At 38.8% G+C, this 21,641-nt stretch overlaps 2 protein-coding genes across 13 annotated transcripts in view; one reads left to right on the top strand and one right to left on the bottom strand.

The window, feature by feature from the left end:
- Positions 1 to 21,641, top strand: part of NBEA (neurobeachin) — a 708,564-nt gene that overhangs the window by 497,007 nt on the left and 189,916 nt on the right. For 11 of the 12 annotated variants that reach the window (XM_016925167.4, XM_054664886.2, XM_054664889.2 and 8 more), the window contains one exon: positions 12,752 to 12,888. In XM_016925167.4, the coding sequence (XP_016780656.1) occupies positions 12,752 to 12,888 (137 nt within the window). Of the gene's footprint in view, positions 1 to 11,095; positions 11,913 to 12,751; positions 12,889 to 21,641 lie in introns of those variants that run through there. The other variant, XM_063792044.1, reaches the window with a different exon arrangement.
- On the bottom strand, positions 15,153 to 20,453 carry MAB21L1 (mab-21 like 1). Its single transcript, XM_016925176.4, has one exon. It carries the CDS (start codon positions 16,488 to 16,490, stop codon positions 15,411 to 15,413), a length of 1,080 nt encoding a protein of 359 aa, XP_016780665.1. The 5' UTR covers positions 16,491 to 20,453; the 3' UTR covers positions 15,153 to 15,410.

Below are 21,641 nucleotides of genomic sequence, written 5' to 3' on the forward strand. Positions count from 1 at the left end.
GGCAAAGTTGTTTATATATAAATTGAATGTTTTCTACAAACTGAGCTAGATATGAGAATAAAACAAAAATATAGAGCATGTGGGAAGAAGAAAGAACTCAAGATTCTGGGGAAACATAATTAAAATAAGCTACAGAATTCTAAAAGCTAAGAGTTTGTCTAAGAATATGTTCTTTAAAAAAGAATAATAGTGTAAGCCAGTGGCACAGAAAATTTTGTTGTAACTGTTGACTGGAATACTTACTATGGGAGAGAGCATGTTCAGTGCAGATAGACTCAAATCCATCTGCTTAAGCCTAACTCTGTGCATTGCAATTCTGATATGGTGAATGTAACATTCTGTCTCCAACAAAACTAGTAATTTTTAAAGATTTCTCCATATTTATTTTTATTTCATTTTTAGTTACAGAGTCTAACTAGAAGTTATTCAACCTGATACTTGTATTTAGGGGGAAAATATCTCTTAAACATTCTGGATTCTCTAAAATGCATTTTGCTCAGAGTTTTCCCCTTATTTTTTAAACCCATGTGTATTTTAAGGGAAATTTAATCCATATGTCCCTGACTCACTCACACTTAACTCATCAAAATGTTGTTTAGTGAAAGCTATTTGATGTTGAAAAAGCCTTATGAGTCTTTATGAGTCTTTTTTCTCTCTTTGAATGAGGAAGTTGCTTTGCCAGTCATAAATAGTATACCCAAAGGATTCACATTCAGCTTCAAACACAGAATTCACAAAGCTCTTAGAGACAACATTAATACATGCCTATTTCTTATAAAAGCTAAAGTATTTAAATTTCTAACTTAATTTTTAAATCAGTTAAGGTGTTATAAAAATAAATAAAAGCTTCATCTTGAATATTGAGCCTCTTTGCCTCTTTTCATTATTTTCAAAAAGTCTACAGGTCCTTTTAGAGTGTGCAAACATTTTACTGTAATCCATATTTATTTCCATAAACATATGTCCCCTTCAACCATGATTCCGTCATCTATGAAACACTATAAGTTTTTTGTAATAAGTTAATTGTAACAACATCCTTGATAACCAAACTGTGTAAATTAAAAATATAATAAAAAGACACAATTCAACCATGCTTATTAGACATTATCTTAGTTCATTTTCTGTTGTTTGTAATAGGATACCTGTAACTGGACAACTTATAAGAAAAGAAACTTATTTTATACAGTCATGGAGACTGAGAAGTCCAAGGTCAAAGGGCTGCATGTGGTGAGGGCCTTCTTGCTGGTAGGGACTCTCTGCAGAGTCCTGAGGCCGTACCCGGCATCACATGTGAGGGGCTGAGGGAACTCACATGCTATCTCAGGTCTCTCTTTTTCTTCTTATAAAGTCACCAGTTCTACTCCCATGATAACCCATTAATTCATTAATCCACAAATGGATTAATTCACTCACGAGGACAGGGCCCTAATGACCCAGTCACCTCTTAAAGGCACCACTTCTCAATACTGCCACATTGAGGGTTAAATTTCAACCTGAGTTTTGGAGGGGACAAACAAACATATTTACACAACAGTAGGCATCAACCTTAAATCATATATAATTTGCATTTTTTGTTAATTTTAAGAATAAAAGCCACCCTTTGTTATGGTCAGGTGTTTCACAAACCATACTCATAAGATCTGTTCTTTCTTAATACAGTGTAATAGTTGAAACCCATTTTGATTTTCTACTTTCTTCTCTGTATGGAGAATTTATCATAAACTAATTCCTCTACAAATTTATAGTCATACTGTCTACCCATCTGGAGAATGGGGCAATAAATAACTAACTTACCAGGAAACCATATTTTTTTATATGGAGGCAACTAAGCTTTCATGGTTGTTTTTAAGCATGTGAATGAGGATATTGATCACCTACTGAAAATATGTGGGTCATCTTGTTAGATCACATTTGAGGGAAAATGCAAGATAACAAAACAATTTTCCTAGTATCAAATTATGGATGTTAGCAACTTGGAAAGGAGGAAGAGTGAGCTCTTCATTATCTTGTCACTGTCATACCTAAGAGTGTCCTGGTCCTCTCTCTGAAAGACTTTGCTGCTTACTCAAACATAAAGTTTAAAAGAGATTTTGCCACTACAGTTAGAACAGTGCTATATAGAAGGATCAATAAGTCTTTCTGCATACTGAAAATATTTTGTTTAATTAGTTTATTTCCATGGCTTGATGTTGCAGAGCCAGAATAGCAGCTATAGAAATACTTAAACAATTAGCCCTAAGGACAAGTATTTACATGGCAATTAATTTACAAATAGCTATTCCAGTAGAATATGTTCTATCAGTTCAAGTCATCAGTCCAATAAAAACAAGTCAATTGTTTTCTCTTAGAATAGAATCTGATTAGAATAGAAAATGTCAAGATTCACACAAAGTAGGGACAAGACCTGGAAGGACCTGTTGGACCCTTATTCTCTGATGCTAGACTATCCAAACTTCACTCAGGTGAATGTGGTTGTCCCACCAAAACAAATATAAGTATCAAATATCAACTCTATGTAAGACATAATGGTGAGTGCTTAGAGTAAAAAGACACATATGATCAAAATTCTGCCCTCCAGGAAGTTATAGAGGAGAAGAGATAATGAAAAAAATAGTTAACCTAGATATAGAAAGGAAACCATTCTAACAGAAAACACGATCCTAGAATAACATGGATTCTGGAAAGCCTTTATTAGAATGGGTATTTCCTTTCTTGAGTCTTGAAAAATAAGTTAAACATTTAGAGAGTTGTTGCAGATGGCGGGAAATGTATACTAAAACATTAACTTCTGTGTGAAACTACAGTAGTTCTAAATTACTTAGGTAAAAAGCATGAGTCAGGGAGTCTCTGAAGTTCAGACTGACAAGCGCTTGGGAAGGGAGCTTTATGTGCCTTAAGGAACCTTGATTTTATCCTGAATGCCACTGTGAGACTGTGAAAGATTTTAAGCATGACAGTGATGAATTTTTTTTAAAAAATCACTCTGGCCCTTGTGTAGAATATGCTTTTAGGATGCCCAGACTTGAGGTAAGAGCTTGACAGGAGGCTGTTTTCCAAAGCAGCAGTGATGAGAGCCTCAAGTAAATTGGCAGCAGGCAGGAAAAAGGAGAATGGGACAGCTACCAAAAAGAAAAAAAATTAGAAGGTAATTTGTGAAGGACTGTAATAACTGACTAGTGCAGGGAGTAAGAATGAGGGGAATCAGGCCTGAGAGGAGAGGTGGTTTAGAAGCTATTAACTGTGTGTGGGAATGTGCAGATGCAAGGTTTTCTGTGGGTGGGAGATGAAGGTGCGTGATCTGTTGGGCCTCCAAAATTTTCAAAAGAATAGAAGTTTGAAATTTGAGAGCCAAGTTGGGCATGGAGTTCATAATGGAAACCAGTGAGATCACCTAAGGAAAGTAAGAAAATAAAGAGAGAAGTAGTAGGCCAAAATCAGATGCCCTGTGGCACAAGGTTTAAAGGGCAGCCAATGAAGGAGAGCCCATAATAGGATACCAAGCAGGAAGTAAAGTAGTAAGAGAAAAGGAAAGAATCCTATGCTTAGGAGTCAGGAACTCTGGCTCAGCATTTTTCAAACTAATGTTCCTTGTAACACAGGTCTTTTGAAAGATGCTAATGAGAAAAAAGAAACTCTATAGTTAAATATGTTTGGAAAATTATGAGTTTAAAAATAACTTGCAGGCCAGGTGCGGTGGCTCAGGCCTATAATCCCAGCACTTTTGGAGGGTGAGGCGGGAGGATCGCTTAAGCTCTGGAATTCAAGACCAGCCTGGGCAACATGGTGAAACCCCATCTGTACGAAAAAATTTAAAAAATTAGCCAGGCATGGTGGTGCGAGTCTCTGGTCCCAAGTACTCAGGAGGCTGATGTGGGAGGATCCCTTGAGACTGGGAGGCAGAGGTTACTGTGTGATGGCGCCACTGCACTCCAGCCTGGGTGACACAGTGAGACTCCGTCGCAAAAAAACAAACAAACCAGAAAAAGTTGCAGACTTTTTAAATTGATGGACTTTTTCAAGCCTCTAACTTACTAATTAATGAGTATTTCCCAAACATCTTGGCCTAAGTAGAGGTTGGACTGAAACTAAAGGAGAGAATAAGAGTGAGGAACTAAGAGATGGAAACTGATGTCTAGAGCTTAACAAAGAAGGGAAGAAAGGAGATAGAAATAAGAGAGCAGAGGGGGCAGGGGAGGGTAGGACTAGTAGCACAGATAGAGAGGGTAACTACCTCAAACAAGAGGAAAGATATATTTCCAGAAACTGCTGAAAAACAGTTTAGGATAAATGCAGACAGAGACAGTTAAGGATAAATGCAGACAGAGACAGTTAGGGATAAATGCAGATGCAGAAAAATCTTTAGATAGAGGAAGACAAATGAAAAAAATTTAATTTTTTTCCAAAATATGAATTCTTCATTTATTATATAATCAGGATGAACAAATATATAGGTGAACTTTTCTAGAAAAAAAATCTGTATATTTAACCATCTTCTCGGGAGAATGTGTGACCCAGAAAAAGGGTAAACCCCAGTGCTCTGCACTATAATTTCTGAGCTCTAATCTTTGATTCCTTAACCTACAAAGTCTGACATTCAAGTATATGTATGATTTTTCAGTTTCATCTCACACTGCTTTCCCTTACACATCCTCATCTCTGGCCAAACTTATTTACTGCTCATTTACGCCTACAACTGTGTTTTTGTCCAAACTATTCCCCCTTGCTCACAATGCTCTCGAAGACCACAACTTGTCCAAATTTCTACCCATCCATCACAGCTCACTACAGATGTCGCTGCCATCATTCTATCCCAACTGCTCACTTCCCCACCAAAAATAGGCCGGAAATCATGATTGTTCTGTGAATGTCCAGAATTTTTTTCTGTCCCTTTCTTGATAGGAGGCAGCTTATGTAACAAATAACCTGACTTTCGAATCAGATCACCAATTTTGAATCCTATCTCTCATTTACTAGTTGTATGACCTCTAAATTACTCCAACCCAGAGTCTCATTTTCTCATCTGTACAATGGAGATGATAGCAGTGCTATCGCACAGGGATGTTAAGAGAAATAAATCACGTAAAGTGCCTTACACAGTTCTTAGTTTAACCCTTTCTTCCTTATGTCATAATTATTCTTGTGTATTCTTTACCTTATACTATAAGCTCTTTGTGGGTAAAATTTATGTCTTATACACCACTGTATTCTCTCCTTATATGCAAAAACAATACACTACTCATTAATTTTCGTTGACTACGTGAATGAATGAATGAATGAATGCTGAATTAAATATGTCTCTACACATTTAATTACAAAGAGCAAGCAAGTTATACACTAGGAAAAATATGATAGTCATAAAATTATGCCATTTAAAACCATAATAGTATGCATGTAATATAACTAGAATGATCAATTACATTATAACTCTCATTGGTTTTCAGTATATTTTTAAATTTATATTTTCTCTAAAATACAGTTATCTTTTATATTTATAAAGAAAAATTTGAAATCAATTTCAGAAAAACATAAAAGATGTAATATATTAATTTAAGTGGGCTTTTACTATGACATATAAATGCAACACTGGTATATATCATTTTCTATATTCAATTCCACAAACACAGATTGCATACTATATGACAGATACTGTAATAGGTGAACAAGATAATAACCCCTGTCTTCAATTAGCTTGTGCCAAATGGGAGAAACAGACTTTTAAACACATATATTTAATATATTTTAAGTGCCATAAAGATATGGCTAGGAAACTATGGAAATATAAAGGCAAGCTACTTAATCCAACCTAGGGGTGCAAAGATTTAAATCATATCCTCTGGTTTATTCACTCCTCTAGTCTAGTAGAAATTTACTCTTCCCGATCATTAAATGATATCCCAGTGCCGTAAAAGAGTCAATACTCTTCCAGAAGGTGAAAAATGTATTCCATATGTTGAACTAAATGTAATATAACTAGAAACAGAAATCTCAGCTGGCTCACTTATTAAATCAAAAGGCAGAGCAAATTTTCACACTGAACATTAAAACTATCACTGTTGTTTAGTACTTTTTGTATTAGAAAATAACTCCGTGCTATTTTACTTATAGTATATATGCTTTGTAAGCTTTTTCTTCTAGGAAATCACACATTGCCTTTGCAGAAAATGCAGCAGTTTTTTTTTCTTTTTTGGTTTCTTGTAACATAAAGAATTACCTGCTCTACAATAAATTGGTAAACATAAATAGTAGGTTAAAGTTAGAGCATATAAGAGTCTTTCTCAGTACTTTTTAAAATTAGGTATTATAAATACATTAAGGTGGGATTTTAGATAATAGTGTAAAAATAGATGATCTACCATGATGAACAAATAATATGCTAAATTTCAGTATTCAGTTGCTCATATAAGAGGGCTCCATTCCTTCCATGTCTGTTTTAGACTGTGCTAAGTTGAGTTTTTCAGATGTAGGTTTACTCTCATCTCAAAACACCTAATATGTGTTCTTCATCATCTGTCTCATTTTATACAATAATAATCTAAGGAAACTATGATCTGTGGGGATAATTAGTTATTGTTAATCTTAGTGTTAAGGATAGATTATGCTCAAGAAGTCACCTAGCAGCATCAAGAGGCCAATTCCTGAAAACAGTGAGCTTTTGTGTAAAATTTGAGTTTATAGAATATTTATAATGGATAGTTTAGGGGAGAGTACATTGTGTCTTTGTGAATATGTTGGGGAGGAAGTAGTACTGAAGTTTAACTTCATAACCCTTGAGGCATTGTATTCTATGAGTTGTTAAAGTATTTTTATTTTATTCAAGCAAAAACATCCTGTAACTATTTCCATGCAAAAAAAGTTCAGGGCTGGAGTGCAGTGTCACTGTCATAGCTCCCTGCAACCTTGACTTCCAGGGCTCAAGGGATCCTCCCACCTCAGCTTCCTAGGTAGCTAGGACGATAGGCATGTGCTACCAAACCCAGCTAATTTTTTAAATTTTTCATAGAGATGAGATCTCGCTATATTGCCCAGGCTGGGCTCAATCTCCTGGCCTCAAGCAGTCCTCCCGCCTCAGCCTGCCAAAGTGCTGGGATTACAAGTGTGAGCCACCATGCCCAGCCCTAAAAAAAAAGTTTGAAAATTTCAAAATACCATTGCTCTGAAATTTTATCTGGACAGCTATCAATATTATCTGTATATAAATAAAACAGTCACTATCTAGAGACTTTGCTACTATGATTTTTTTTATTTCCTTAAGATACTTCAGTCACCTGAAACCCAGAGAACCATCCTGGATATCTAAAATTTGGGAATCTAAAATTTTTTACAGTATTTTTTCTAGAACTTCCCCCCCTCCATGCACACACACAAATACCTCCATTTTTATAATGCCCAAAGCTTTCCTAGGATTCCAAAACAAAGTTACAACTTTATTATATTCTTCAGTAATTTGTTTTGAGATTAAAACATCTTATTATTTTATTTCTATGGGGGAGAATGTTTTAGGGAAACTGACTGTACCATACTTAAAAATAATGAGTCTATGGCCAGGTGCGGTGGCTCAGACCTGTAATCCCAGCACTGTGGGAGGCCAAGGTGGGCGGATCACAAGGTCAGGAGTTCAAGACCAGCCTGGCCAACATGGTGAAACACCATCTCTACTAAAAATACAAAAATTAGCTGGGCATGGTGGTATGCACCTGTAATCCCAGCTCCTTGGGAGGCCGAGGCAGGAGAATCGCTTAAACCGGGAGGCGGAGCTTGCAGTGAGCCAGAGATCATGCCACTGCACTCCAGCCTGGGTGACAGAGCAAGACTCCATCTAAAAAAAAAAAAAAAAAGAGTCCAGAGCAGTGACAGATATTTTAGATATGTTCAGTCACTCATGCTATGAATTATTTCCCTACAATGTATACCACTTTATAAAAATAATTGTAAAAATTTACTCCCTTATTATATTTTTGTCCTGATTTCTTTGGAATAATATTATTTTACATTGAACATAAAGAATTTCAGATTAGTTTTAGTTCTTCTAAATAATGTCAGGATTTTAAGTTTAATAATTCTACTAAGATTAGTCAATGTTTATTATCCCAAAATAACAATATTTTACATGTTCTAAAAGCAAACTGAGCATGTAGTTTCCAAGTAATTGAAGCTGAAGAAAATCCATATAGCTAATACAACTTTTAACAATATTAAACTAAGGTTAGGAAATATTCAAGTGATTCTAAAATACATTATAATTTTATGTACCCTAAATATAGTTTACCAATTGAAAGTCATCAAATACTTCTAACAATTCCAATTTTAATTAAACTCCAACTCTTTTTTTCCATACGTAGTCTTTGCCGTGCTTTACATTGAAAGTTGTAAAGAAGCTTAGCATTACTTGGAAATTTAATAGCCATCGTTGCCTTTTAATCACTAGAATGCAGTTTACCCCCTCCTGAAAATGATTAATTTATACCCCCCCCACTCCCCTCCCCTGAAAATGATTAATCCCTGCAATTGAGAAAAAGAAAAAGTAGCCTCTGACCTCTGGGAACTGGCCTGCCTATATCTAAGCCTCATTCTTTTTGAGAACTGTCCTGGAGCTCACAGCTAGGCCATGGCGTTCTCTTGTTGGACATAAACAACCTCACAGAGCACCAACTTCATACAGGGTTGTGTGATGATGATGTGAGACAAAAAACAACTTTATAATTTTGACTAAGCACAGACAAAAGCAAGATCACTGTGCATACCACAAAAATACCAGACATTCCCCTCTTTTAGCTAATATGAGTGACTGCTACATCTTTTCAATTAGAGCTTTAGCGTACATTTAGTCTTCCTTCCCTCTAGATAAGATTGATTGAAATACTTAATCATTGAATTATTTCTGATGCCTGACAGAGCCCAATCCAGAGCAAAGCCCTGCTTTCCTGAACTCTTCCCAAAATCACTTAAGTAAAATCCAGATCCTACAATGAGTCTTTTAACACCCCTAAGTCACCCCATGGTACTTATTGTTGTCAGTTTCTCTCACTGCAATGAGTAATAAAACCCACGTGTTCAACTACAGATGTGTTCTTGGTGGTCTTTGGCAAGAAAGCATTGACACATCCAATAACTTAAAATTTGTGAATATTGGACTATTAGTTCTGTAAAAATATAAAAGAGTTTTGTGGCCGTGCACGGCGGCTCATGCCTGTAATCCCAGCATTTTGGGATGCCAAGCCAGGTGGATCAACTGAGGTTAGGAGTTCAAGACTAGTCTGGCCAACATGGTGAATCCCTGTCTCTACTAAAAATACAAAAATTAGCTGGGCACAGTGGTGCGTGCCTGTACTCCCAGCTACTCAGGAGGCTGAGGCAGGAGAATCGCTTGAGCTCGGCGGGGCAGAAGTTGCAGTGAGCCAGAGATTGAGCCATTGCACTCCAGCCTGGGTGACAGAGCAAGACTCTATCTCAATTAAAAAAAAAAAAAAAAAAGAATTTTGTAAAGTTTTACCAAAATGTCAGCGTATTATTAAGATTTCTGTGCTTGAAATTTTTATTTTCATCAGGATAATCTAAACCCACAAGTATTTAACATTCTACTTTTAAAATATATTTGATAAATGGTTTCTTTTTTAATATAAAATGTGTACTTTCTACTGTAGGTCCATGATGAGGTTTACCATCTCAATTGGTTAAAGATCTTACAGCTCTAAAGAGAAGTTATTATTTTAAAGATTCATTATGCTTGGGCGGTTTTTGTTCTAGTTCAGATTTTAAATTAGATAAATGGGAAGTAATACCCCTATCCTTCTTTCAAAAATAGTAATGGATCAGTATTTTTTAAGCATTATATTGCCAGTTGTAAAAAGTAAATAACATTTATATTTTCCTTTTAATTACCACTTTAGATGGTGGAATTTTAAATTATTATATGCATCAATGCAATAGGAAGAGGTTTTGTCTTATCCATTTGTTTAACATTTAATATCAATATTTCTATGTGTGCTGAGGACATTATAATTTATTCTTTTATTGCTATAGTAGTGATTGGGATGAATATATTTACAGTCATTCCTCAACTCACTACACCAAGCAAAGTTTAGGAGGTTAAATGTGTAGTTACTTAAGTTATCTTCTAGAACAGAATCAGCTAGATCACCATCTCACCATCATTCAGAGATGCTATTCTTTGTAAACTATTTTTATTTGGAAAGGGATCCGAGGTTTTCAAATAACCAAGTACTGTATGGAAGATGTGCTGGCTTGTGATTGTGCCTTATGTAAACATTTTAATATCGGATCCCTAAAATCCAAAGGCTCCCCCAAAGGGGATTAAAACATAATCCCCTCTCTCTATTCTGTAGTGGATTAACTCCGTATTCTCTCTGCGGCTGGTTTGCTCCCTGAAGACTACAACAAAAAGATTCAGTGCTCCTTAAACATGCTATGGAATTGGAAGTTGTAATTGGAGATTTCCAAAGGACGAGGGTAAAAATGACACACTATTAATGCTGAATATTTCATGATGGTCTTTCTTAAAGAAAGACCAGTTCGAAGCCCTTTTATAAATGCCCAGAAAATCTCCTCAACAGAAGGATATTGGAGTAAAATCTAAAGGAAGCCGTCCCCTTTCAGAAACACAGAGAAGTAGAGAAGATATGCTTCCCACGGAAAGTTCACGGATGTGTACTTAAAATTTGTAATGTATTTCAATAAATCAATGGGTATGGTTTTGATGTTTCACGATCTTTTTTTTTTCATGTTCTCAATTTGGGTACGTTAAATTACTTTTTAGGAGAAAGAAGTAATTCACCATTTTTAGTGTTTTTGACTATTATTTGTCTCCAAATGCCAGAAACCTCTGTTAAACTATAAATCTTGATAGTCCTCTGTCTTTAGAATGGAGACTTTTTTGAGGTTTTTAGCAATGCCCAACAATGTACAACTTTGTTTCCAGTGTGAACCAAATCACCTTTCTCACCTTGCCCCAAACAAGAGTAAACCGCATAGATTTCTTCAGAGAGAAGATAGGAAAAGTGGCATCCAAGGGAGCGTCCTGGTTGCTTAAGGGTTAAGGGAGCGGTTCGAACCGGCCCGAGCGTTGGGGGATTCGGAGGAGGGCGCGGGAGGCAGGAGGCGCCGCCAAGCGCGCGCACAGACCCTCCAATAAACACAAAGGAGGGCCTGGGGAATAGAAACCCAAATCCACTTGTAATCGTACAAGAGATTCGGGCGTAATTACTTGAGCAATCTAGATTAAGATTGATGATCCTTTAAAGTGGTGCTTCAGATCGACTGCCTCTCCCTTTCCAAAGAAAAACCTTGTGCAACCGAGGTGGACCCCGACTCGGCTGGGCAGAGGCCGAGGCCCAGAGTCCGCGAGCCCCGGGGGCTCATCGGGGGATCGAGAGCAGTGAAATGAAAGACAGGGCTGTGCGTGGGTCTGGCCCGGGCAGTCCCGACAGGGCTGAAAGCTGACACTGTCACAGTTTGCTCCTTAGCCACCCCCTTGTAATCGCGACAGAAGCCAGCCCAGCCCTCTGTGTTCCCGCAGCCTCGGGAACGGCCCGGCATTGTGCAGGACGGTCGCAGATTGGGTGTGTGCTGCGCCAGGGAAAGCCAACTTGGCCGCGTCTCCCGAGCCCGGCCCGGCGGGGGCCGAGGGCGGTGTCGGCGCGAGGGCTCTCCGCCCGGAGGGCCGAGGCCTAGCGGCCGCGGGGAAGCTAACTTTTTATTGCCTTTCTCCGACTGTTATTGTGACGCATTTGACTGTATGCATTTGAGAGAAGTGGAAGGGATTATGATGCGCCCTTGCTACCTACAAATGAATAGTTACATCCGATCCCCACGTTATGTATAACGTTATATCGTGTTTCGAATCCAGGATTGCGAAGAATGGCTCCCTTTGGGGAGACTTTACAGAAAACATTTAGGTAATATCCCATTTGAATTCATATTCTATACGCGTAATTCGTGATTTTCAACCTTAACAGATTGAGGGAATTCGAAGCAAGCACCCTGGCAGGCACTTCTAGTGAAGCTGTTTCTGTAGTTTCAAAAGTTGAGAAGTAGCACTTTCGCACGGTTTTTTGAGAACCGTTTTGTTCAAGCGTCTTACATTTTCATCACTTTTGATATATTCTCTGTAAGAAAATGACTAAGATTTTCGTTCTTTTCTACATAAGAACTTTATGTAATGTCCGTATGCACGCGTATGTATGTGTGTGTAGCGCGCCTTAGGAGACCGATATTAGATTAATCTTCCTGCAAGAGGCAAACCGCTCTGAACAGCGGAATTTATCATTTAGATCCTTGCCCCCTTCTCGTCCTCTCGCCTCTCCTTGGGGAGCGCCGCTGCTGAGTGGAACGGCTTCGCGCGGTGGCTGGTCTTGGGGGCAGTGCTGACTGCCTAGGGTCTCTGGAAAAGCCAGTGATACTCAATGGAGAATTGGGGCATTTGTCCGTTCTGCACTTTTAAGTAGGTTAATGGCAGCCCCTTACCAACCATGTAGGATTTCTAGGTGGAAATTGAGCGTTATTCGGTATCCTGACCTCCTGGGTTTTCATACCATTTTTTCTCTCTAGTCTCGTTATAAGGTAATGTATAAAAGCTAAGTAGTCCTTATCTTACGTGAAAAAAGAGTTTGCCGCATAATACAGGCACCATTTTTTCTAGTGCATCCTTACCAATAAAAACCTCTGGTACCTTTCTGGGAGGGAGCAGGAAGGGCCACAGGGGCTCAGCCTGACTCCCCTTGTCCTTGCCTTGCAGGCCCAGTGGTTCTCAGCACCCCTGCCCAGCTCATCGCTCCCGTGGTGGTGGCCAAGGGGACTCTCTCCATCACCACGACAGAAATCTACTTCGAGGTAGATGAGGATGATTCCGCCTTCAAGAAGATCGACACGAAAGTGAGTTAAAGCGATTCCATGTACAGTATTGGTGGCTTTGTGGCAGGAAGTGGTTTTCAATTTTGTTTGGTTTTACCTGACAGTGGTGGAGGGGAGCACATTCTCCTCTTTCTCATAGAAAATAAAATGAATGAAATAGCATGTTCTCTTTATGGAATTGAAGAATATATTAATGAATTTAAATCCTGTATTACCAGAGCATGCACATTTTAACAGTCTTTCTATGAGTGCCTTTGTTTGCACTTGGGCAGATTTGGTAGTTAAGCCAATTGCTCCCAAGTCCCTGGGGCCCAGAATCTCAGGCCCTGAGGCTGACTTTGAAAGGTCTTGAGAAATTTCTTATTAAGATCACTTTTAATTTTCAAAACTTTATATTGTAATGTGATTATTGAAAAGTTATAAGGAAACTGGGGGGAGAGCATTTAGATATAAATTAATCTCCATTAGTACACCCATTTTGTCCATCTCCTGAAATAAGAATGGGTTTTATATGTGGATTTAAGAGAAAAGCAACTGATTCTCTGAGCTTTGATTTTAAATATATATGCTAGCACTCAGATGTTTAAATATTGTATTCTTTGGGTATAATGCCAGAAAATACAAATTTGGGCCATTTAAATGCATATTTATTAAATGTTATTGTGTAGATTTTAAACACCAGAGTATTAGAGTAGCTCTTTCTCAGCATTTTCTGAGATCTATTCTAATGTTTTAACTTTCATGTTACTGTGCAATTTGCAAACTTCTATTCTGGGGTTAAGAATTCAACAGCATGAAGTGTCATGCTAGAAATTCTAGCATCATTTTGCAAAGATCTTCCTTTATTTTCAGAGGCAGTTATTCTAAAATAGTCAAAGACAAATGCTCCCAGAGATCCAGAACTTTATTGTTTTTAATTTAGATATTGAAATAAAATGTTATAAAATAGTATTTGTAGACTAGAGCTGAAATCCAAAAATTTACCATCACCTGAATTAACTAACTTAAGGCCCATAGGTGATCAGCCTTTTCAGCACTTGTGGACTACTAAACTATTCCAAAGGAGAGCCATGGGACTTCTTTTACTTCTAGCTGCAAATGTAGTTTTTTAAATGAGCTTGAATGCACTGTATTTTATTTTAAAATAACTTAAATTTTGTGTTTATCCTTTTATCAGCTTGCCCTATGAAGTCAAAAAGAAATGTTGAATTTCTAATGAATTTATTCTGCTAATGGAACCCTTATTACATAAAATAAGGTTTGACATAAAATAGATTGGTCAGAAAGGATCGTTTTATTAGTTTTCATACTTAATTTTCGAAGTTTCATTATGACTTTGTTAAGTTCATTTCCTCTGAATTAGTCTGATTTTTAACTCAGTCATCTCTACTGTCATGATAGACTTTTTTTCTTATATTATCAAAAATGCTACAAGAAGAGCAAGCTTTCAAAGGTAGATTTAAATTGTGTCTGTTGTAGAAAGGAATTGTCTTACAAGTAAGTTAGAGACTGAGAGTAGATTGTTATCTTATGGACCTATACAGAAAGAGCTTTTCTCCAATGTTTTATTTTTAAGGATTTCATTGGCATATTTCTCAAAATATTTAAGATATTCAAGTGGGTTTGATTTTCAAAATGCATCATTACATCTTGTGATAGGGAACAATTTAAAGTGAGACACAACAACTTTTATTTTACTTCATTTATTAGCATCTAATTAAATAAAAACCAGCAACAAATTAAAATCTAAATCACAAAAGTAATTATCCAGTGTATTTCAAGTGCATTTTTCAAATATATAATTCAGATATTCAAGCGTTATTATATAAGCTGAATTCAAATTTCTTTGAATATATTTAAATAACATTTCAAGTATATTTATGGAATGTTAGAAATAGAACAAGCAATATTTGAAACAAAATGTAAACTTTTTAAAGTTCAGACACTTTCAAAGACAGATAAAAGTACCAGGAGGAAATCTACCTTTAAATGATATCTTTGTTAGTGGAAAATGTCTGGAAGTATCCAGAATGGCAATTTAAGTTCTGTTCACCAAATCACAAAACACCAACATCCACACTTTCAAAGACAATGTGAGATCACAATATTTGTTACAAATCAAAATATACATTACAGTTTCTTTCAGATGGCATATCCAAATCGTGTTTACTCACAGACAGATGCACCTAAATCACCAGGATTGCTATAATCCTTTGATAGTTAGGCAGAGTGTTCGTCGCGGTCTGGCGTTACAGCTGGGCTGTTTACGGAGTGTTACGGTGTACTTTTCAAGGGAGATAGGAAATCGTGTGGAAAGAAGTCTTCTAATACTAGTGGCTTTGGGTTTTTCTCCATCCGCTTCCCCTACTTTTTCTCCCCTTGTGGGGGTGGGTGAGATGATGTTTAAATATTGTATTATTATTCCTTTTTAAAGGAAGAGATTGTTTGCACTGCGGAGTGGAGTATTAGGAATTGAACAGAAGTTTACACTTAATAAGGACTTTGAGAAGGGTAATAATTTCGGCTCTTGATTAAATCATCCTCTAAAGTTTTTCCAAACTTTTCGGGTTGGTCAGGATCTCTCTTGCCAGTCGCCACGTTTGTTTGGCAGCGTTTTCCAGAGCTGAGTGAGGTTTGCCTTGAAACAGATCTAAGTTCGGTAGAAAGTAGTGGGGACACCGCCGGCACTGCAGGCAGGAGATAAGTTGCAGCAAAATCCCGTTCAGCCGATCACCCAGGCAAGACTCGTCCCAGTCCGACTCTCGGGGATGCTTTTCACACTCGTAGGAAACCAGAGTCTTCATATGGTAATTGTTCAAGGGCTGGCCCGGCAGTTCAAGGTGACGATCCCTTAAGGTTTTGAGGATGGAGAGGCACTTCTTTCTGCAGCCCCCCATCTGCAGTCTGTTCTCTGCCTCCGCGAACTGCAGCACCCAGGCGTCGCTCTCCGCCGAGCTCTGCTTGCCGGCCAAGGAGTGGCACTCCTTGGACAAGAGATTGAAACCTTCCGCCTTGACCTCCGCCACCCGGTTGGGTCCCGGCCAGGGGATGTGGGGAAGTGGCCAGTGGGCAGCACTCCTCGGCCAGATCCCGGTGCATTTAAAGGCCGGCGTGATCTGCACCACGTACCTATCTCGGATTCTCAGTTTCACTTCGCTGGTGTCTGCCACCATCTTTACCACATCCCGGTAGCTACATTTGTCTACCGCTTGAGCCACCAGCGTCTGAAACCTGGACCGGATTTTGCGCGCCGAGAGGTAGCCGGAGGCGGTAATGAATTCCACCCAGAGGGACATGCTCCTCTTGCGCCCGTCGCTCAACTTCAGCACCGCGCAGCCGGGCAGTGAGCCATCGTCCACGAAGTTGAACACCCCCATTTGGTTGAGATAAAGCACCACTTCAAATTCGGTGGGGGAGATGACCTCGAGGCCCTCGTAGCGATTGTCCATCTCGTTGAGAGAGCTGATGAACCGCGGCTCCTGCACTTCCACTTCCTTCAGTACGTCGGAAACTACTTTGCAGACTTCCCGGATAGTTTTGGCAATGGCAGCTTTCCTGGCTTGGCATTTTTCGTTGTAGTATTTATTCAGATGGTAGACCAGCTTGGCCTGGGCCGCAATCATGTTGGGGCAGAGATCCGGATTGTACACCGGAGTCTCGCAGTAAGCTGTGGGATCCAATGCGGCTGCTAGAGCTGGAGCCAACTTCGGTGGAGAAACGGGCCGCAACACTCAGAAATGGATCAAAAATGCCTTTCGGAAGTGCTGCAGCGTTGGTTTCCCTGCTGCTGCTGCTGCTGCTGCTGCTGCTGCCGCCGCTGCCTTTCCCTTCCTTTTATCTTTGAGCCCAGCCGTTCTTAAAGTGAAAGATTGTCCTCCCCCCTCTCCTTGTCTCTCTTCCTCTTTTAAAGAATCCTTGTGTGAGAGAACCGCATGGAGAGATCACCTTCTCAGGAATAAAAAACAAAAGTTGCGCTGAGACCCAGCAAAGCTCTTCCAGTAGTCAAAATAAGCACCCCTTTCCGTATTTATTTGCGCTTTCCCGTAATCATTGTGTGTGCAGCACTGTTAATCAAATGGAGGAAAAGTGTGCTGAGAGTGTGTCCGGGGTGAGTGTGCGTGTGTATATGTCAGAAGAAGCTGCTGTTGGTTTGTCTAAGAGCCCAGATGCACTCGTGTGGAAATTATAAAGGCAGGGCCAGGCAGGCGGGCGGCCAATCGCCACTGGGCTCGTCACGACAGCCTCCTTCAGCTCCAACCCGGCTAATTAATCCCCACTCATGGATATAGGCACACAAACTAAAGGTAGGAGGCTGCTGCCGGCAGAAAACCACCCAGGCCACCTAGACAGTTTGGAAATCAAGAGGAATCTCTCAGCTTTGGTATTACTTGAAGCATATTGACGTTTTGAAAAGACTTGGCAAAGCGGCTCTCTTCTGTGCCGAAAACCTGCTTGTCTTTTTACCGCTGAAATGCAAATACAGGTGTATTAATGGGCATCCATCAATTAGTGATCTTGACGGGGTTTTCTAAAACAAAATCACTAACTTGCATTTAGAGTAAGATAATTAACGTCTGTTAATCCTTGGGGTCTTCTTAAATGCAGGTTGAAAGTTTGTTCTTTCATGCAGACTACTGGCATATGGAAGTTGGCTTTAGATGGAGGAGTACCTGTGTAATTTTCTCATTCTGGATGTTCCTATATGTTAAAATGATTTTTTGAAACGTTATGGAGGTAGTATGCTCTTTTTTTACTTATGTTTTTTTCCTTTTCTCCATTTGTTGAATCTGAAAATTATTGCTGAGTGTGTGAGATGTTCTACCCCTGTTTAAGTTAGGATGTTTAAAAAATATTTCGTACATCCCTCTGCCCCAGCAGATGCAGTCTTTGCACTTTGGTGGACTTGCCCAGCATTACAAGCAGGACACAACGCTATATATGCACTTATAGAAACATTTGAAAAATAAATTGTTTGTGGGATGGACAGAGTACTTTAGCGTTATTTCATAGTGACCTGTATTTTAGTACATAAAATTCAGGTGAGATCATAGAGATCAAGCTTCCTCACAGATAACTATCCCAAAAATTGAAGGTTTGGGGTTTCTGGCTTGTTTACAGATGTATAATTAACGATATATCTCCTGTCTTAAGTGTCCTTAAGTGGTGACCTGGCAGTAGACTTCTAATTTTATACTATTTCGTGTGATTTAATTAAGGGAAAATGGTTAACATTTGCAAAGAAAATTAACTTGCAGTTATCTGGGGTGTTTTTTTTTTATTTAAACATCATTTTGAAAACAAAAATGAAATAAATCATTTCATTTCTGAATTTTGGAACCTGGAAACAGAAGGAGGAATTTTTTTTTCTGGTTGGTGGTCCAGTTGTGTCCTCAAAGTACAGGAAACTAAAGAAATACTACTTAGTGGTTATGTTGTGGTTTTTAAAACTAGGTGGATTTTTTTAATTGTCTACCTTTAATTTAGATGCCACGTCTTTCCAATTAAGAATATTTCCCGCCAAATCCTATAACTCCCGGTAACATGTTTGTAGACACTTTCAGAGCCACTTTTAACAAGATGTTCTTCAGGGTTCCCACTTGCTACTTAAGCTTTTGATTTTTGTTTGTGTGTTTTGTTTTGCACAGGTACAGCATCACAAAACCACCTATTATTTAATTTCTCCTTATCCAACAGTGATAGATTCCAATTTAGCTGAAAATAGTATACAATGGGGTGCGTGGCACCCATCTACTCTATTTCCCAAGAACCTTCCATCCCCTTAAGAGCAGGGTCTGGGAACACCCAAAAAACCCCTCCCCACTTTGCCGTCGTCGCGGGTGAATGCACCACTACCTTTTGGCAGTTGGAGGGGAGACGCATCAGAGCCGGAGAACCTGCAGCCACGACGGCGAGGATGTGCAGTGGTCTCTGGGGAAACGCCGCCTTCTGCCCTCACCCGGCGCGTGTGGCCCTGTGCCGTCCGCTCGCCGCCTCTCTCTCGCTGCTCCGCATTCCCGTGCCCTCTTACTTTCCTCTCTGGGCTCAAGATCGTTACGCTTTATTTCTGCGTGAGCTTATTTGAAAACCTTACTTGGTGTCCCGGCTTACTCTCCACGTCTGCTCCAGACCACGCTCTGCCCACGCACCCCTCAGCCTGCACCGCCCACGTCCGGCCCAGGTGTGGTCGCAGCCAAGCCCCAGCCGCGGGCCCCTGTGCCCTGCGCTCTCTCCCTTGGGTTCAGGCCAGAGATGCTTGCCCCAAGACCTCGCCCCTTGCCTTCTTGGGCCACCTGCAGAACACCCTTGGTTGTCAAGGACGTGAGACAGCCGAGGACGAGGAGGCCCCAGGGCTGTTCGGGGGACCTTAAGTGGGTCCAACGGGAAGGACGCGGGCCTGCGAGGGATGCCGGCCGGGCCTGGCTTGAGCCAGGCGCGCAGGTGGCGCATCTTCGGGGCTCACTGTGCAGCTTAATTGGGTTAAAGCGAAGCTAAACACCGAAGCACTTTGTGCAAACTAATTGGTGCAACCAGCGCCTTTTCACTAACGATTTGCACTTTGAGAAAGAAAAATGGATGGTGAGAAAAGGTATACTAGGAAACTCATTAGATCTAGAGTGTTCAGGAAAGTGAAGTCATTTAGTTTAAAGGACGCCAGGACTGTGTTTTCTAAGCGGCTTCCTTAAGCACCCCTCACACAAGGAGCTGAAGGTGATTTACATAACATAGGATTCACCGGTCCGCGATTATCACTGTGGGTGAACTGGGCGCCCTGGAATGAATAATACTCTAGTGCAAGTACTGCTTGTTGCTGCAACACAGTGATTTTCTGTTACACTGAACACGTGAAATGAATTGCCTTCTGTAGCTGAATCCTTTCAGTGATCTTAGACGCCCCTCATTGTTGAAGCGAGAATTAAGCTATTCGGAGAAGCGTGTTTTCCATCCCCGAAATTTTTTTATGGAAATGACCTATAGAGAGGGATTGCAAATAACAGTACATTTTTGTGCAGTTCAGCCGATTTTAATCTAGGCTTGGGGGTTATATTTATTTTATGGGAGTCATATATTTAACTATTTTTCAGTAATTTTTTAAAAAATATCATTTGACCTATTAAACTAGTTATGTCAAATGATTATGCAGTACATAGAGATGGCTTAATATACATTCATGTATTGATGTGAAAAGTTTTTTTAAAAAACTCCAGTTATACCAGTCTTGCAATATTTTTTGTTGTAAATATACTCAGTGCTACTAGAATAAAATTGTGTGTGTGTCATGCTTTAGGATGTAAATACTTAATTGTTTTCAGTGGTAGGCATGCAGACATCTTTGACATGAGCTAATAATAGAATGATAATTGAGGAAAACTGGCCTAATTGAAGGAAAAAAATCTCAAGAATCTCATGATTTAATGATAGTTTGAAATGCTTATATTGAATGGTATTTAGAATTTTAATGCCTAACTGACTTTTACATTGCATTTACTTAATTTATGAGGCAGGCTCGATTTAAAATGTACCAGTTAGGGGAAAAAAAAAAAAAGCAATAAGGACATAGCACACCATTATCATAAATGTTAGTAGTATTAGTGAATATAAAATAATTAAATATTGTGATCCTTAACACTTCGAAGCGTTCGAAATAACAGTGGCAAAACAACTTTGCCTCAAGTAGTATTTCCTAAATAACTTGTCTCCACTTCTGCAGACCTGCTTACTTATATGGGATATACAAAGTAATTCATAAATAGTGTCATTATTAAGCTTAAAGAAAAACCCTGTTATGTTGAGAAATACAAGAATGCAATATTTCTTTGTTTTAGAAAAAAACCTAATTTAAATTTGAATTGCATGTTCATAAATCTCAGTAATTGTAACCTTTCATCTGGAAAAAAGGTATCTGTTAAAGGATATGCACATACATGTTAAGTGCTTATATAGATATTGTTTGGTGTTTTTTCATTATCTGCTAGCTGCTAGTCTATTCACAAGTATTCATGAATTTAAAGTTTTATTTTTTTAATATGTGCTTATTACACTGGGGAGATAAAAAGAATATGAAGTTGAGTTTATTACGTTATTTATCCCTACTGCTGGAGTGGCTTTGAAGGCTCATTGTAGGCATCTGATTTCTTTCCCCCTTCTTTTTTTTTAAATGCACCCAGGCTATTTCAAGTGTTTCATTCTGCCAGACACAATATATTTCTTTTTTTACACTAGAGAAATTAAAGACAGATATTTGTGCAGGGTTTTCTTTATGTGTCACATTAAATAAAGTAAAATAGAGAGAGTTTTTCTGGTAATCTAATTTGATGGCATCTATACCTTTCTTCCTGTGTGATTCCTGGTATAAGGACACTTGAGACAAAAAATAGCTTGAAACCTTTCAAGGTTTCAGTGATTTCTTAAAGTAATTATTTCATCTTTTAATATCAGATTTATTTCAAAGTCAAGCAGAGGATTGAGATCACTGTTTGCACAATTTAGACCCTATTTTATTTCTTCAACTAGAACATTTTGAGAATCGTGGTTAATTTTTTAGAATTGTTTATTCTTCACTTGACTGATAAAGGCCTTTGCCTCAGTTTTCTTCATCACCCTAGTTCACAATCATATAGTCACATTTGTAGTGAAGAGTACTTTTTTTCTCTACAGTGTTGCTTAATAAACTTGATATTGGTATTAATAGATTTTTGAAAAGAAAATTTTGAGATTAAAAATGGAAGTTGGGAGTATACTTGTAAGAATTGACCACCACTGCTTGATTTGCAGAC

This window comes from Pan troglodytes, chromosome 14 (assembly GCF_028858775.2).
Source record: "Pan troglodytes isolate AG18354 chromosome 14, NHGRI_mPanTro3-v2.0_pri, whole genome shotgun sequence".
In the NCBI taxonomy this organism is placed as follows: Eukaryota; Metazoa; Chordata; class Mammalia; order Primates; family Hominidae; genus Pan; species Pan troglodytes.